Source organism: Syngnathus acus, chromosome 23, assembly GCF_901709675.1.
Source record: "Syngnathus acus chromosome 23, fSynAcu1.2, whole genome shotgun sequence".
NCBI classification, from domain to species: domain Eukaryota; kingdom Metazoa; phylum Chordata; class Actinopteri; order Syngnathiformes; family Syngnathidae; genus Syngnathus; species Syngnathus acus.
The window spans coordinates 2,861,619-2,878,307 of NC_051107.1; the positions used below are offsets into that span (position 1 = coordinate 2,861,619).

Consider the following 16,689-nt stretch of genomic DNA (forward strand, 5'->3'; position numbering starts at 1 on the left):
AGTCGGGGGAGGAAAGAAAAAAAAAATGAATGAATACATAGATAAATAAATAAAGCCGGTGCTGTTTTTAAAATGGATGCTTGGAATTTACAGTTTTCCATTAAGTGATGCCCGACAGTTTTTTTTTTTTTTTTTTTGCATTCCCTTCCCTGGCCTCTGTGGCACTTTGGATGCTCGCGTTAGCTGTTAGCGCCCTGCCTGGTCGAAAATAGCGCATCAGCATAAACAAAGTGGCGCTATTACCCGGAATCACCGACGGAAAAGCCTGCGAAGGGATCGTTTATGGATACGGCGTTCTCCATATTCATAGGGAGCAAAATACAAATCAAGCTCTAGGAGATAATACCTGTAATTTTCTTTACATTTCTCGCCGTGCAGTTGTATTCAATCGCACCGGGGGAACTGCTGGATCCTTAACTATTATTCCCACTGTTTATTTCTTTTCATTTTACGGGGGGGGATTATTACTTCTCTGCTGGTTTTAGACCCCTGTAGGATTCTATTAACCCTTGTTATGTCAGGCTTAATAACATACCAAGCTGCTAAACAGAACAGGAGCACCCCGTGTCAGAATATAAAAAATGGACAGAGTCTGAAATCATGATTTTTTTTTTTTTCTTCTCCTTGCTTCTAACCCCGGGCTGACACAAGCGAGATAAACACAAGTCCAAATAATATACAGAAAGAGCTTTTTTTTTTTTTTTTTTTTTACGAGAGCGGGCGCACCGTTATGGTGGAGGGGGGGGGGTCATGAATCTGTCGCAAGTCCTGATAACGTAAATCATTCAATTTTAAGGCAAGGTTAGGCCGAGTCAATGTAATGTCCTCGGCAAGTGATGGAAAGTGTAAAATAGCAGAGTTTTTTTTGGTAATATCGTCGCCATTGATTGCCCTGGTGATGGAGTCTGACTTTTGTGTGGTTTCGCAGATCAGATGGCGAGCGCTGCCGTTTGCTAGATGTGCCCGCTCGTTAGCTGCCGGTATCGTGATGGCAAGAACTGAATCAATTCAGTCACCTTGAAGATGAAAGAATAACATGTTGGAGCTTGGGAGATGAAACACGTTTTGGAAAACGCCGGAAATTGGCTGATGAGGAAATATGTTATTATTTTCAATATTTGAGAACTTGATGTCGTTAGCTCGCAAGCTAGCTGGTGGCTAGCACCTCTTGTTGCGTAGATATAAAAACATTAAATTAAATGGTTTAGGGTTATGGTTAAGGTAAGGTGATCAAAGTTTTGGGTTAATTTCACCTCCACAAGGGAAGACTTGACAAATTTTACGCAGAAAACTATTAGCTCCGCCTACAACCATTTATACGTAAGTATTTTTTGAGGTGTGACTCATCCGGCAGATCCAAAGCAAATAAAACCATTTCGGAGCAGTGTTAAAAATGTCTTTGTAATCCGGACACATCCAACCTGACCTCTAAAATGCGAGATTTGAATAGAAAAACGCGGAGGTGTTTGTTTAACGTCTCTTACCGTAGGTAATCTCTCCGGCAGAGGATGAGGTTGGCTTTGGTGTAGAGCGTGGAGCCCACCTCGCCCAGCCTGCAGTCGCAGCAGGCGCACTTGAGACAGTCTTCGTGCCAGTACTTATCGAGGGCCTTCAGGAGGTAGCGGTCCTTGATCTTCCGGTTGCAGCCGGCACAGCCTTTTGGCTTCGTGTCCGGCTGGACGGAAAGCATTTGTATACCTGCGACAAAACCAAAGACAGAAAGATTTAGACGAAAAAATCTAAGTTGGGTTCAGGTTTCAGTTTCGTCAAATGTTTTGGCTTGACGGGTTTGGATGACAAAATAAATAATAAAAATAAATAAAATAGATGTTAAAAACAAATCTTCAGTTTCTGTTGTAAAGTGCGCCAGAGAAAACCAACCAATCAGAGACGAGTTAACCTTTCAGTGTCTGATTGGTTGTTTTTTCTTAGGCGCTGTGGTTTCTTAGATGCAGATGGAATTTATCACACTCTTCAATCAAGTCTTAACAAACGACAAAATTATTTTTTTAAAACTTGAAGTGTTTTTCCTTCCTGGTGAAGGCCAAAGCAAAAATTGTCAACGCTGTTGTGAAGATCATCGTACCGGTAACAATAAACAATTCCATCGCTTTGAAAAGACGTGGAAATTGGAATGTGCATCATCTTTCTAAATTTATATATAAAAAAAAAAGCAACGGAATCACATGGACCAAAAAGTAACTTTTTGTTGCTTGTATGCAAGAGAAATTGCTGAGGCAGCGAAAAAGAAATGTTAAAACCATGTTCATCTGGAAGATGGCGTTTATAAATCCTGCTGTGTCAATATTACGATTTTTATTGGTTTAACTTTAAAATTTGTAACATTTTATCTGTGTTTTCCTGTAAAGTGTGTTGACCATATTTAGCAGTGGGAGGGGGCACGAAGGGGAGGGGGGTGGTGGTCTCAACAAACAGCCCACACAGCCACAAAGAACACTTTTTGGACACTTTTTTTTTCCTCTACTGTTTTTAAATGTGCTGACCTCCTCCGTATTTAAAGGGGCGTGGCTACAGACGAGAAGCTTTGCAACCCGTCTGTATTGTTTGGCCTGAGCTGACTGGGGAGAGCCTTTGTTGGTCCATTGGTGGACTTAAAGAAGAGGTGGGGAAGGGTGAGGGGAGGGGGGGGAGGGCATCAGGCTGGAATTAGTATTCTCCCACTATTCCCTGAGGAGAGGCGTACCCCCGCTCCCCTTTGTCCAACATTCACCACACGCACTAGTGCTCAGTTTAGTTTCAAATCATGCAATTCTTTTTTTTGGGGGGGGGGGGGGGGGCAGTGTTTTTTTTTGGCCAAAATCACAAAATGAGAGTTATTCTTTTGATGATGTTTTCAGTTTACAATTTTTGAAGCCATCATACAGTACGGTTAGATTAAAACTAAATCGGCATTTTATTGGTTTTCAAGTTGACTCGAAATATAGAAGTCATGAAAGATATGAAAATTGATTTCATTGAATGCAACAGCTTAACTAATCAAAAGTATTGCTGCACAAATTACTACTTAAAATATTATGCTCATTGTTTTGATCAATTTGAGTTTAAAGTGCATTTAGAGAAGAAGTTAATAACTTTCCAACATGCACCTAAAGTGTACTGGATTAAGTTTGAACAACATTTATAGTCCAACTTCTGCATTTTTTTTCAGTTCCTTGCACGAAGGTGTATTTGCAGTATCCTCAAAGATTAGGCCGGTTGAATGTAATCCTCTTCCAACTTCTAAATTTCTAATCCCCCCTAGCAACACGCAATTACAAAATATTCCATTAAGAGCAAATTGTGTAAAATGTTTTTTTTTTTTTGCCATAATAAGGAAGACCACTTGATCTATTTCTGCTCAAACTTGCGCCCAAGTTCCACTTTGTTTACATTTCCAACATGTGCGTTCTGTCGCTCTAAATAAAGTGACAGGCAACATGTATGAATTTCTCCTACAGCTTTTCCCTTCAGTACCATGCACAAAGTCCGTTTTTCAAACTCTTGTGGGTGGTTCGCTCTCAAACCGGGCTGCGTTGCGCCGGCGAGCTCAGCTCATTTGTTCCAGCGAGTTGCGGCTGTTGATTTGTTAATTGGCTGGATTTAGAGAGCGCGCGGGCTCGCTCGCCCCCTGGTTCCTCTCGGCCGCTCCTGTTCAGCCGCACTGATCCGTCCCGCAGCCTCGTTAACACTACAAAGTCCCCGCTGCTCATTACCAAAGCCAGAGGAAGAAAAAGGGGGAGCCGGTTTCGAACCCACCCCCCTCCTTCCCCTCCCCGACTCCGCAATCAAGGAGAAGGGGAGAAGCATGGCAGGAATTCGGCCACTTGCCTCTTCCGATTGCCGGTGGAAGAGGAGGGTGAGGGGGTGCCTGAACAAAAGCGTCATTTTCCCATAAAGGGGGGGGGGGGAGGGATGGTGGGGGGGGGGGGGATCACAGCTGCTCGGAGCTTTAATGATATCTGTTTTATTTGCTTGCTGGCTCGTATCCTCCGTATAGCGGGGTTGCGCGTCCCCCGCGGTCACATGCATCATCACCGGATGGAGGACGTCGGAGGAGACTCCCACCCCCCCCCCCCCCCCCCCCCCTTTTACCTAAACCTCCCACTATTTGCTGACATTTCACCCGATCACTTTAATTACCGTTGCCATAGCAGCCGAGCGATAACGAATCTCGCGTTAACGCCTCACGGGGAGGTTATTTCGGAGAAAACGGGGAATATTAGCAAATCAGACACCGAAGCCACAAAAAGCCTTCTTACCGAAACTTTTCTCCCTTTTCTGCATTTGTTGAGCCGCTTCAGCAGCATGCAACCCGGTCCAGTCGAGCAGCTGGCTTTGTTGCATACACACACACACAACACACACGCACGCACGCACGCAGATACGAACGGGAGGCAATCCAGCCGATGAGAAGAGAGGGAAAAACACCCCAAAAAAAAAAAAGCGGTTCCGGCCAGTAAAACGCGGGAGTAAAGCAAAGGTCGTCGAGCGCGGTGTTTGCGCGCAGGTTTTTGCCACCAGAGTGTGGAGCTGTGTGTGTAAGAGAGAGAGAGAGGGAGGAGAGAGAGAGAGAGAGAGGTGGAGAGAGAGAGAAAGGCGAGTGACAGCGCGACAAAGGATGCTTCTCCTCCGCGGCGCAGCCACTGATCCTACTGGCCACGGAGCGTCTTGCGTGCGCAAAAAGCGCGACGACGCACGCGTGGCGGTCCGTGCAATTCCCCCCCCGGCAAAGTCACTCACCTTTTCCCAACAAGTTGATTCCACGCAATTTCACTTAATTCCCCCACATGAGCACCAGAGTCGGGTTACAGGTGCTCGCTGGTCCGCGCAATTTTGCAAAGTGCGTGAGGTTGGTGTGGCCATGTGCATCACTTAACAAAAGCCCCCACCTTTTCTCAACTCCACCCCACGTGTGGTTTCAAAGTTAGGAGAAACTAAATGGATGCAGAAAAACGCAATTTTCATACATTTCGGTATTCGATTGAGCACCCTGCCACGTTCTTTAACGCCCCCCCCCGCCCCCTCCCCATTTAAACGCTCGATTAAGCGTCCTGGCAACTTCACTAAGCTTCAAACGTGTCACAAAAATTGCATTCGCTATCATTGAACATGGTGAGATTTACATCCTGTCGACTTTTGATAAGACATCCAGGCAGTTTTCATTGACACATTTTTTCCCATGATTTTATTTAAAGCCTCACTTTGAAACCACTAGAATAACTTAATACATATTCCAAGTCTTGAAAATGGTGCCAGACGCGGAGACAGAATGGCACTCGGATTTTGAGCCTCAAAACGCGGCGATAATGAGATGGGTCATAAAACGCTCTCCGTGCGCCATTATGAGTGATGAGATGCATTAAAGCTGACAGGGGTATTACCTGGCCGTAATTAGGTTTTGTCATGGATTGAATTATTTCAAGGCGGCCTATCTTGGTAATCATGCAATTTGCCGCGGAGCCGCTGCCCTCCCACCCGCCTTTCACTCAACGCGTTCGGCAAATTATTCCCCATCGGAGGATGGATGAAGGTTTTACTCGGGAAATGCGTGACTATTTAAAAAAATTTAAAACTGGGGAGTTTACGTGCATTTTACGCGCCGCTAAAAACGCGAGTTTCAAAATGAACCAGTCGGGAAAAGACTGCGCGCTTTTGGATATTTCTCTCCGCGCGGTCGTGCGCCTTTTACGCACAGAAACCCCCCCGCCCCCCCTAAAAGGCGTGAGTTCAACTCACAAAACCCACACGAGGACTTAATCGCGTACCTTGAAGTGAAAACAGCGGCGTCCGAAATCAAAACGAATCTCGTCACCGTCCAACTTTGTCACTTCCAATCGGCTGCGCGCGTCCTCGAGTTCTCCGTTGAGCGGGGAGAAGAAGAAGAAAAAAAAAAAACTCCTCACTCCGATCTCTTCCACCGTCTGGTTTCTCTCGAAGTGAAGCCGGCGCTCTCCTATTTAAGCTCCTCCGCCAGGTCCCCAGTCAGCAGCACACTCCAGCTCATGCAAGAAGCTGACAAGCACCGTTAGGGAAGGCAGCGCATGTTGCTCTAATGGACCTCATTAAGCTCTACTTACAGATGTTCTCTTAACATAATTGATCTGCAGCGAGTTGAGAGGACGGCAACCCTATTCCCCAGCCCCCAATTATGGCCCGGTAATTAGATCCCCAACCTCCAGTTCTCCACATTCACCCTCCTTACATTCCGAAATATCAAAGTATCTCTTTCTCTCAAAGCGCGCCCCCCCCTAACTCCTCCACCCCAACCGACCCCCCCCCCCCCCCCATCTCACCTCCAATGTCTCCTCCCACCCACCCACAAGACTTTACTATTGACAGTCAGATGTGCTAACCTTTTGTAGTGAAGCCAGACTAACTCCAGCTGACGGTGCTCACTCACCCCCCCCCCCCCCCCTGCCCGGTGGGAGTCAGTGTGAGTGACACAGGAAGTAAAAAAAAAAAAATCTTCCCTTCCCATAAAGGGTTGTAATGATAATATCTGTCAAGGGAGACTTCCATAATGTCTTTTATCTTAAATAATTCCTCTGATGGCAACTTTGAGAGGACTGGGTGCCGCACGAAAGAGTAAAAAAAAAACTAAAAAGTGATCGCGCAGCTTTTTTTGTAATGCCAATCAGTGCCACTCCTACCGCCCGTCTAATTAGCCGCTACGCTAAGACAAGAAATCACAAGGGAGATGCTCATGTCATCCGGTTGCACTTTTGAAAAAAGAAAGAACGAGGGCACTTTCTATTACGTTGATTTGATGTGATGAAGTTTTTGAGTGATAATGGCAAAGGGATTCCTCACATGTTGGGTGAGTGGTTAAAATGACAGCACTGCACTCAAATGTTGAAAAAAAAAACCTAAAATTGTCCACATAGGGATTCAAACCTGGAACTTTGGGTATGTGAAGCGGACACGAAAAACACTCGACTGCCCAATTCAGACATGCCCTTCGAATAATGTCATGTAATTGTTTCTTGATGGTTATCTTTGTCTATAATGGGAATAAACAAACCGCTTGTGCTTCATGAGCGCCCTCTTGTGGTACACGGAAGAATCACTCAATTAATCTAGTGCAATTTGTATTCAACTTCTAAGTTACGATCAAATACTTCTCATCTTCCTTTCCACAATCATTTTCCACACTCGTGAGTCTTTTTAGGTCATTTAGGATCTTAAGGGTCGGATCCTGGTCCTTCGGACCGGCACACACGCGACCCACAATTCCCTCGGGAGATAAGCCAGGGGACTGTCTTCCGCTAACGACCAGAAAAGAGTCCCCTTAAAGACACGCTAAATAATTGCTACGACCTTGAAGTGAGGGTCAAGGGATCCGTAACTTTAATGACAAGCCCCCCCCGCCCCTCCCCTCGCAGGCCAATTTTGTCTTTAGACAGAAGTTTCAGAGAATCCAGAGAATCACCTTCCTTCAGTAATAGGTCAGGAGGGAACTGCGCAAATCCAAAGAGAGACGCCGGCCAAAGAGTACTGACCCTTCTTATTACTCCTCGGAGAGTTAGTGGAAGATTACTTCATTCAAACGTCTCTTCATTTAGTCGGAATGTAAAACAGGAGAACATCAGCCGGCGCTGGCGTTCTAGGCCGTTTCATTCATCCGTTTGACTCGGAACGGCAAATAAAATCCAGAGGCTGGAAGATGATTGAAACGGCACTTAAAATTCATACGTGAGATGTGTTATTTCAATTAAATCCATCGGCTCAAATCGAATGGAATGTCAAGAGATTTTTACGACGTACAAGATTCATCCAGAGTGTGTTAAAAAAAAAATAAGCAAAGAGCTAATAGTAGCCAAAGTTTTTACTTTATATACTGAACAAAAAATAGAAACAATTTTTAAGCTCCGCCCCTTTAAAATACTTGAACACAAACACAACATAATACTTACAGGAATATATTCTTTATCCTCCGCAAAAAACAACTTATATCACTGCGACTGTCTTTTTCATGCTGCCCCCTGGTGGCCGAGGAACACAAACAACATAGGGAGCAGCACAAAGCGCCATCATTTTTTGATTTGAATTTGAACATTTTCATCAATATTTAGGCTTTTCCCAAGAATAAAAAAAAAAGTATGTTTCAAATAATCTCTGAAATTTTCCTTTGAATATTTTTTCTCTCCAGCCTTTAATGATAATAACCTTGAACAGCGCCGTGCTGGTAACTGCTACATAATATCTATCGATTCCATCCGCTACGATTTCCTTGAGTAGCTCTGGCTGAAATGACTTGTGTGTTTCCTAAAACCGAACATCTCAAACAGACTGCCGTATACCTCAGCAGCAATCAATCAACCTTAATCCGAAACCAATTTACTCCGCCTGAAGAGGAAAATATCTTTTAATCTCTTCGCCGACAATCCCTGATTGCAGTCAGTTGACAGTCAAAGTGTGCCGGCTGGAAACGGGACATTTATATTGGATTTGAGCTTTGCCACCGCGACACACACATGAATGAATAGTCAATTTAATACCTATGAGAACTGTTCTCCTCTGGCTGAAGATGGGATATTGCTTCCCGGATCGTCTTTTCCGTAATCATTTGCCGTTCCATCCTGTAAGACACTGTGACAAAAGAGACAAAGGTCATCACGGAAAACAAACTCAAAGCGTCGATGTGAGGACAAAAGGGTGTTTGGCGTCAATACAAAGAAACGAAATATCGGTACAAAAGAATTTGGAGTGCACTTTGACCTCCCGATACGTCCCGCCCCCGAAAAATAGTTTTTTTCCAAGCTTTCAAGCACAAGCAATGGTTGATTAAGAGGAGCCTTGTGGGTGGCTGTTGTTTTACTCCATATTGATCCTCCAAGCACAACTTTCCATCATGCAGAGAAGGCCAGGGCCAAAGACGACAGCTAATTAAGATGGCTAATCACTTCATTTCACAAGGCTGCAGGCTCTGTCACTCTTCTTTCCGAAAGCACCTGTTGTTTGGTATCTGGCATATGATAAAAAAGTAAGATGGATTTAAAAAATATCTATATATATATCAGTAGAGTTGCGGAGAAACTGATTGGTGGACGAAGTAGACATTAAAATTGGCTTTTAATTCTTTTAATTATACAAAGATTTTTTTTTTTAGAAAAACAACCTAGCTGGGTGTATAATTGGATTTTTTTATGTTTTGCAAATATGTTCACGTCATTCATACATATTTTTTTTAAATGATAAGTGAAGTGTAGGAAGTAATGTATGCTAACAGCGTTAGCTCCTGAGAAGATATCAATGCACTAGAAGGATATTCATGAAATAATCTTTTTGCACTTTTCTGATCTACAACTGTGTTTATATAGTAAGAGATTTTTTTTTTTAAGAATACAGAAGTGAAATAAAACAATTGTGATCGCGTCATGTGGCGACACACACAACTGGGAATTAGCCAATCGGGCATCTGCCCTGTATGCCAGATGGCCAATCCAGCCCTGCCTACCAATTAAAGTGACTCTGGATTAACCCCAAATCAAGTTCTATTTCACTTTTGAATTTTTTTTTGTGTTATCTTGCAAAAAAAATAAATAAAGTGACAAACATCCAAATCTAAAATTACGCAAAGCAGCAGTCACGAAGAAATGCATTATAAAATCGATTTAAGAAGTGTCATTGAGCCCCCAAAACATTTTACGGCTTCTCATGTACAGACGTGAAAGGTTTTTGGATGGGAATCCATTGTGTCGTCAAACTGTAAATTAGAGATTTAGATGAACCTCCTTTGGGGTTCGAAGCCCCTCAGGGATGGGGAGGGGAGGTGGGGGGGGGGGGGGGTGTCAACTCAGACATAACGACGCCTGACGTGGTTGATGTGCAAAAAACTCTTTTTACATCTTTTTCGGTGTTCTTTTTGTTTTTTATTTTTTAACGAGTCCGTCCTGTTTTAATTGACTGCTCTGTCAGAGTTTTTTTGTTTTTTTTTTTGGAAGGTGGCGTTAATCCCCATGTGATCATCAACCTTGCAGGGACCCGGACGAAAAACCCGGATCACGTTCCATTACATTGTGTATGTCGTTTGAGATGCCATCTCGGGCGGGTAACAAGCGCCTCGGAATACATTGCGCGAGGGCGAGCTTGTTATAAAGTGAAAATTCCGCAGCGGGCGAGTCACCTCGCTTCTTTTCACAATCACTCCAAGCTGAGGTATTAGATGCTGCTCTTCATGTCAAGTGGACTTATTCCGGTTGTTATGAGAAAAGGAGGATAAACATTACTCAAGAAAAGCCGCCAGTGGATTTTATGCACGGCCGGGCACAAAATTACATCTTTTTTTTTTTTTTTTTTGGGGCAATCTAATCGTATTGATAACCGCTAACGCCATCTGGGGAAAACCTCAGCCATCATTTATTTTGTTCTCTGACCATTCGGTAAAGTGATTTGTGGGCTGGGATAAACACAGCGGAGCTAAGCCCCGAACGGTACTTATGAAAGGAAACGGTTCAAGAATGATTTCCCTTCTGGATTGAGTCGGAATAAGACACTTTTGACTGCATTATTGAGTGTGTGAGCCGTGTGTGTGTTAGGCCGCTATATTGCATCGCTGCTACGCTCGAGAGAAGACAAAAAAAAAAAAGGGGGCGGTGCGCTTCTTAGCACCCAAAAAGAAAAAAAGTGTGGGAAGTTGAGTTAAACCGTGCCAAGTTGTACAACACACAAACTTAGCGAGAGATTAGAGCTGGAGTCACTTCACATCAGGCAGATCCGCCAGGGAGCTAATGGAGACAGGAGAGAAACAGGAAGAACTCTTATCCATCCAAGGGATTGATATGCTGCCGGAAAAAAAAAAAAAAGGGAATCACAAAGGATCAAGCGTGGAGATCCAGGCTTGGCAACACATTGGCGCTGTCATCTTCTGGAGCCATTTTGAGATCCCACCCCCATCCCTTTCACTTCTCTCTCGTCTTAGACTCCTTTAAGCTAGGCTAAGGGCTGTTTTCAAATAGGTTCTTCTGATCAGTTGTGGGGGGAAGGATGAGCGATGGAAATCCGCCAAGGTTCGGAAATCCAAAATAGCGATGAAAGGAGAAAATGCGCTATTTAATGTCCCTTACATGTCAGGTGGCGCTTGTCAACTCACGACAACGCTTTGTCTTGGGATGAGGATTTATTTTGCCGGTACTACCGGTGATGCGGCTAATTAGCGGCCTTAGCGGGTATGCTAGCGTATTTTTCCAATTATAAGGCACACTTAAAATATGGAATTTTCTCAAACATCGACAATAAATATTGACTAATTTGCTGTCGTTGTTTATTTCCGGCAATGCAGCTAATTAGCGGTTAGCGACCATAGCAGGTAGGCTATCATATTTTTGGGATTATAAAGTGCATTTAAAATCTGGAATTTTCTCAGAAATCGACAAAGTTTGACTCATTTGCTGTTGTCGTTTATTTCCCTTAATATCCAATACTGCCAGCGATGCAGCTAATTAGCGGTTAGCGACCATAGGTAGGTATGCTAGCGTATTTTTCGGATTATAAAGCACACTTAAAATATGGAATTTTCTCAAACATCGACAATAAATATTGACTCATTTGCTGTAATTGTTTATATCTCTTAATGTCCGATACTGCTGGCGATGCAGCTAATTAGCAGTTAGCGACCATAGCAGGTATACTAGCGAAGTTTTTGGATAATAAAGAAGCGCATTTAAAATCTGGAATTTTCTCAGAAATCGACAATAAAGTTGGATTCATTTGCTGTAATTCATTTCTCTTAATGTCCAATACTGCCGGCGATGCAGCTAATTAGCGTTTAGCTTTGTGTGCTAGCGTATTTTTCGGATTATAAAACGCATTTAAAATCTGGCAGACGTGCTAACCACTAACTCACCAAGGTAACGCGGAAGAACCAGCCTTATTTCTAAACCAGACAAATGAGCAAAAGATTTTACCGCCTGGATGTGGGCGGAGCTTCTGATTCATTCACCATCCAACAAACTGCTTATTTCTTTTGCCTTCCTGCATGTGTCCTCACCCTAACTGTGACGGCATCGTGGAGAAGGCTATGAGACACCGGGATAATTGGACTCTAATGGATGTGAAAACAGCAGGATGTGTTGAATCTGAGTGATGAGCCCCATGTCATGATGTCTTAAACCGCCCTAGGTCATCCGTAATGATGCTCTTGTGGCAGACGTGATGATTTTGATGCCATTTTTGGAGGTGGCTTTTATAAAACATTTGATTTCAAACACGGGACACCGAAGGGAATCTTTCTGCTGACTCATTTCTCAACCGCTTGGGTTACTAACCCAATCTACCACCTCTGCATATGCACAATATCAACAGATGGCTTCCCCTAGTCTTTTTCCTTTCTTCATTAGACCTCTTCAAAAGAAATGTCCTGATGCCTTTCAGTCACTCTGTAAGGCACGGTGCAAGTAATCTGCGAGGAAACTTCACTGACAAAGTTGCCTCGGAAATAATTGCTTCAAACAAATGAGCTCGTGCAGGTCCATTAGGCAAGTATAGCGCTCATCAAACAGTGTGTGATACCGCCGCTTGCTCTGGGGGTCTTTGTGGAAACAGATGGGGGGGACAATTTAAAAGAAGAACTCCATCCTTTCCTAGGCTGCTATGACTGTCTCAATTTACACCGACAATATGTTGATACTGAACAACAGCTTCAATATCGACTAGAGATGCACCGATCCGATATCTGGATCGGATATCGGCCCCGATATCAACAAAATTGATGGATCGGGTATCGGAAAATGCAGCCGATCTGTGAGCCGATCCTTTCCTTAATCTATTGGGACGCGGGCTACGTCATACGTCAGCAGCACGTGTGCCGCGGCTACGTCATACGTCAGCAGCACGTGTGCCGCATGCCACGATAGTTTTCTAAACAAACGCAAACATGGAGCGAACGAAAGAGTCAGCTGTGTGGAGGTACTTTAAACTGAACACGCCAACTAGCTCGACGGCAGTTTGTAATGTCCGCAAAGCTAATGTTGCCAGGGGTGGTGGTAGTACTGCCAGTTATAGTACTAGTACTAAGCGGAGCTTGTTTTCAGGGAGCACTTCTCATTGCTGCTTAAATGAGCATTTAGAGCATCAACAGGTCATGAGTGATGTGAAACGGCACCTAATGTTTACATGTTTACTATTTATTTTAATATTTGGTTACTGTGTGCTTGATCACCCTTTCTATATTTGCCCAGTGCAGTTTCAGCTGCAACATTTGTATTTTTTTTTTTAAAGAAGTTTGTATCCTAATTTACTTGAATTTAAATGCTGATACACTTTATTGCTGCTGTTGCACAATTTTTGTTACAAATAAATAGTTCATTGCATGAATCTGCTTTATCTTGTTACATTTTGTCTTAGGAATGAACTGTGTAGTCATGCCTGATGCCATTGCCTTTAGTCTTTTCTGTTCCACATGTAGAGGTATGTAGCTTGTTAAGTCAACCATAATATCGGATCGGTATCGGGTATCGACCGATACGCAAAGCCACAGCATCGGTATCGGTATCGAAACTGAAAAAGTCGGATCGGTGCATCTCTAATATCGACTTGATATAGTCAAGAAAAAAACGACTATACTGTTTTATAATATCACCAAATCGTTCAAAATCCACGATTGCTAATCTGAACGATTACAATATTGTGTCCCATCCCAAAGATTATGACCAAATATCCATCTGCAAATCACCCAACAATAGTTGAAATTGATACGCGAGCGGTTAGCCACGTGTGCTAATCATTTTGAGAATTTCCCGGACTTGTTCAGAAGCTGTGCCAGAATCCCTTGCTTCGATTATGCATCCTCTTTTATTCAATCATCGCATAGCTCTTCGGTTGACATTTGGTCAATATTGCAATTTCCCAGTAATAAGGATATGCCGGACAATCTGCGGCAAAGGATTCCAATAGCGGTGCCTTTCACTTACTGCATTTAATTACACTGTTTGGGTTTCGTTATTGTTTTGCGTCGTTATACACTCCACTAAGTTTGAATCATAGTTCATAGCGTATGAATACATTGTGTTGACTTTTTCGAATCACAGTATTGTGCTTCGTGTCAACAAGCTATTAGCATAAATGCTATCTTGCTAATTCTGTGCTGAAAACTTATAATCAGTCCTGTCATTCAAATGAAAAGTACCAGTAAAGAAAAATAAAGTTTCCCGAGACGGGAAAATACATATTTTGTGTCATACAATATTGTTTATTTTGAGTGAATGGCCCAAATATGTTTATGCAGTCATTGGTAGGTCTACCCGTCCATCATTCCAGCGTGCTGATTTAATTCACTATCTCCGTCCATCTATTCGCATATGTTGCTGATTATTTTTTGACTTATTTAATAATTAACCACTCTAGGTCTGTTTCCTTTGGCAGCGTGTCGCCTCATCTATTCCTCTGGAGACCCGACGCTTGTCTCCGCGGATTACTACATTGTGCATATTTAAAAGCAACACCATGAATTAATCAATGCCCTACAACTAGATGTACTTATCAGCAGCCAGAGCTCGTGACAGACAACTGGATCAAACCCAAACAGCCCCTGGTCGGGTTGAATCACACAAGTTTATGGAAATTCTGGCAAGATCTGTCTTTTTTTTTTGGGGCGGGTTGGAAACTAATAATACAACATTTCATATTTGGTATATTAGCAGTCAATCATCAGTTTTTATAATTAGCATAAATCTGGAGTAGCATAGCAGTTCCAGTTTAATAGCTTCAAGGTACTGGTTTGTTTTTGTCCAGTTGACGTCTTTTCCCGCTTCTTCGGTGTTTATTTTGTATTATTTGTAATTTGCCTTGTCGTCAGAGAAGTCAACCCAGCCTCGAGGTAGTAGAGTTAAGCTGACCGGTGCTAATGAGCAAACAGCGTGCGGTAGCATGTGTGTTGGCAGCCCTAAACTTAACCACGGAGTCTCGATCCAGGGAAACTTTCCAGTCTTGCAACAAGCAATGCAGTATCATTAACAGAAAAATCTCAACCCTGCTAACAAACATCATATGGAGTCTATTACGGGAAATTTGTGACTTGGGTTAGCGCTATTCATTTGCCGTGTGAATGCACAAGGCCAACATTTCCTGATTTTGAACGAGTCTCTCGAAATGTCCAATCATTTAAAATACAGAATATATTCCAAAATACAGCTAAGCACGATCCAACCCGTTTTTTTAGAAATACATAAAAATCAGTTTGCCAAGATTGATTGAGATCTACCGTATTGGCCCGAATATAAGACGGTGTTTTTTGCATTGAAATAAGATTTACATTCGGGGTCTAGACATTATACCCATACACAACGCTAGATGGCGCCAGATATCTTTAAAACTAATGCTGAACTTAACTCCCCAGGCCAAAGCGAACCCCTGTCACAAAGAATAAAAATAAAAATAGCGGTAGGACGAAGAAGAAAAATGAAAAATAGCAGTAAGAAAGAAAAGAGAAGAAAATAAGAGAAGGGATTACAGAAAATGAAGAAACAGTAGGTTTATTTACATTTCAAAAACCAGAAGCCATTCATTTACAAATGTGATTGCACTTTAGTTTACATATTTAAATGTTCCGATATTAAGATGTGATAGACAGTTTTTGCATGATTTGAATGAGGCAAAATAACATGCTTTTTCTCTTGAATATATTGTTATAATCATTTGTTTCAGATGTACTGTAATTATTTTCTGTATAAAAATTAATTTGGTGTTCAAAAAGTTTTTTTTAAAACATAAGTCTTGAAAAAAAGGGGGGCGTCTTATAATCAGGGTCGTCTTATATTCGGGCCAATACGGTATTTCTGGAGCTTTGGTTGTCTTTAGTTTCAGGACTTTGCAGACTTCTGATTTCACAAACATTATGTGTGCCGATCTAATAATGAAGGAACCTTAGCTTCCCGCCAGTATTGCCTCCGTGACAATCCCACTGTATCAATTGAGGCAATCACATCTTATTCCAGAGGCCAGGCTAGGACACCCGGACCTTATTTCCAGATAGAGCCTCAGCATTATCATTCATATTAAACAATAACCCATTGGCACTTTACTCTCGAGGGAACAATATCACGGGTCAATCAATAATGCATCCAAAGTTCAATTTGAAATTGATATTTTGCTCGCAGTTAATATAACGTGGCCGCTTCGCTTTGGCCCAGTGAGTATGAGGAAAATTAGCCTACCTAGGCTAAATAATCAACTGCATAGCAGATATTTACCTCCTGAGAGAATTGCTTAATATTGCAGGAAACATTTATTATAAGAGAAGGCTAAGCAAATCCTCGTGAAGATAAGACGACGGCTATCAAGGAACTAAACGATTTTGGACTATCACATGTCAATAATGGGGAAGTGTATGCGTTAGTTAAAGTTCTGCTTTATTAGCCATTTACATAGAAATTGCCTTATTTTCAACCTGCTAAGGGCTTCTTTGATGTACTTGGCTGGAAAAAAAAAAGAAGTGGTATTGATTTTAAAGAGTTTATGTGATAAGCCTGACACACCATTGTGGCTCTTTTGGGCCTTATCAGAAAGTGGCGAGGTGAAACATACGATTTAAGGGACTTGGTTGAAAGATACCGGTTACCAGATTGTAAAATTGTGCTTTAATGTTTATCAATTTAAAAAAAATAAAAATGAAAAAGCAACCACGAAAAGGTCATTTGGGAGTCTCTGAATTTCATTCGAAATAGCTAAAACTTGCGTATAAAAGACACGCAC

At 42.5% G+C, this 16,689-nt stretch overlaps 1 protein-coding gene and 1 long non-coding RNA gene across 4 annotated transcripts in view; both read right to left on the minus strand.

The window, feature by feature from the left end:
• lmo3 (LIM domain only 3) overlaps nucleotides 1–6,240 on the minus strand; it is a 29,304-nt gene extending 23,064 nt beyond the window's left edge. Inside the window, exons 1-2 of one of the 3 annotated variants that reach the window (XM_037243561.1) lie at nucleotides 5,766–6,240; nucleotides 1,485–1,698 (exon numbers count right to left, since the gene is read on the minus strand). In XM_037243561.1, the coding sequence (XP_037099456.1) occupies nucleotides 1,485–1,690 (206 nt within the window). In that variant the 5' untranslated portion in view covers nucleotides 1,691–1,698; nucleotides 5,766–6,240. Of the gene's footprint in view, nucleotides 1–1,484; nucleotides 1,699–4,259; nucleotides 4,664–4,740; nucleotides 4,991–5,765 lie in introns of those variants that run through there. The other 2 variants (XM_037243563.1, XM_037243560.1) reach the window with 2 other exon arrangements.
• A 1,684-nt stretch (nucleotides 6,241–7,924) lies between these two features.
• LOC119117333 overlaps nucleotides 7,925–16,689 on the minus strand; it is a 46,704-nt gene continuing 37,939 nt past the window's right edge. Inside the window, exons 2-3 of the long non-coding RNA XR_005096496.1 lie at nucleotides 8,499–8,589; nucleotides 7,925–7,982 (exon numbers count right to left, since the gene is read on the minus strand). This is a non-coding gene — a long non-coding RNA (uncharacterized LOC119117333). The remainder of the gene's footprint in view (nucleotides 7,983–8,498; nucleotides 8,590–16,689) is intronic.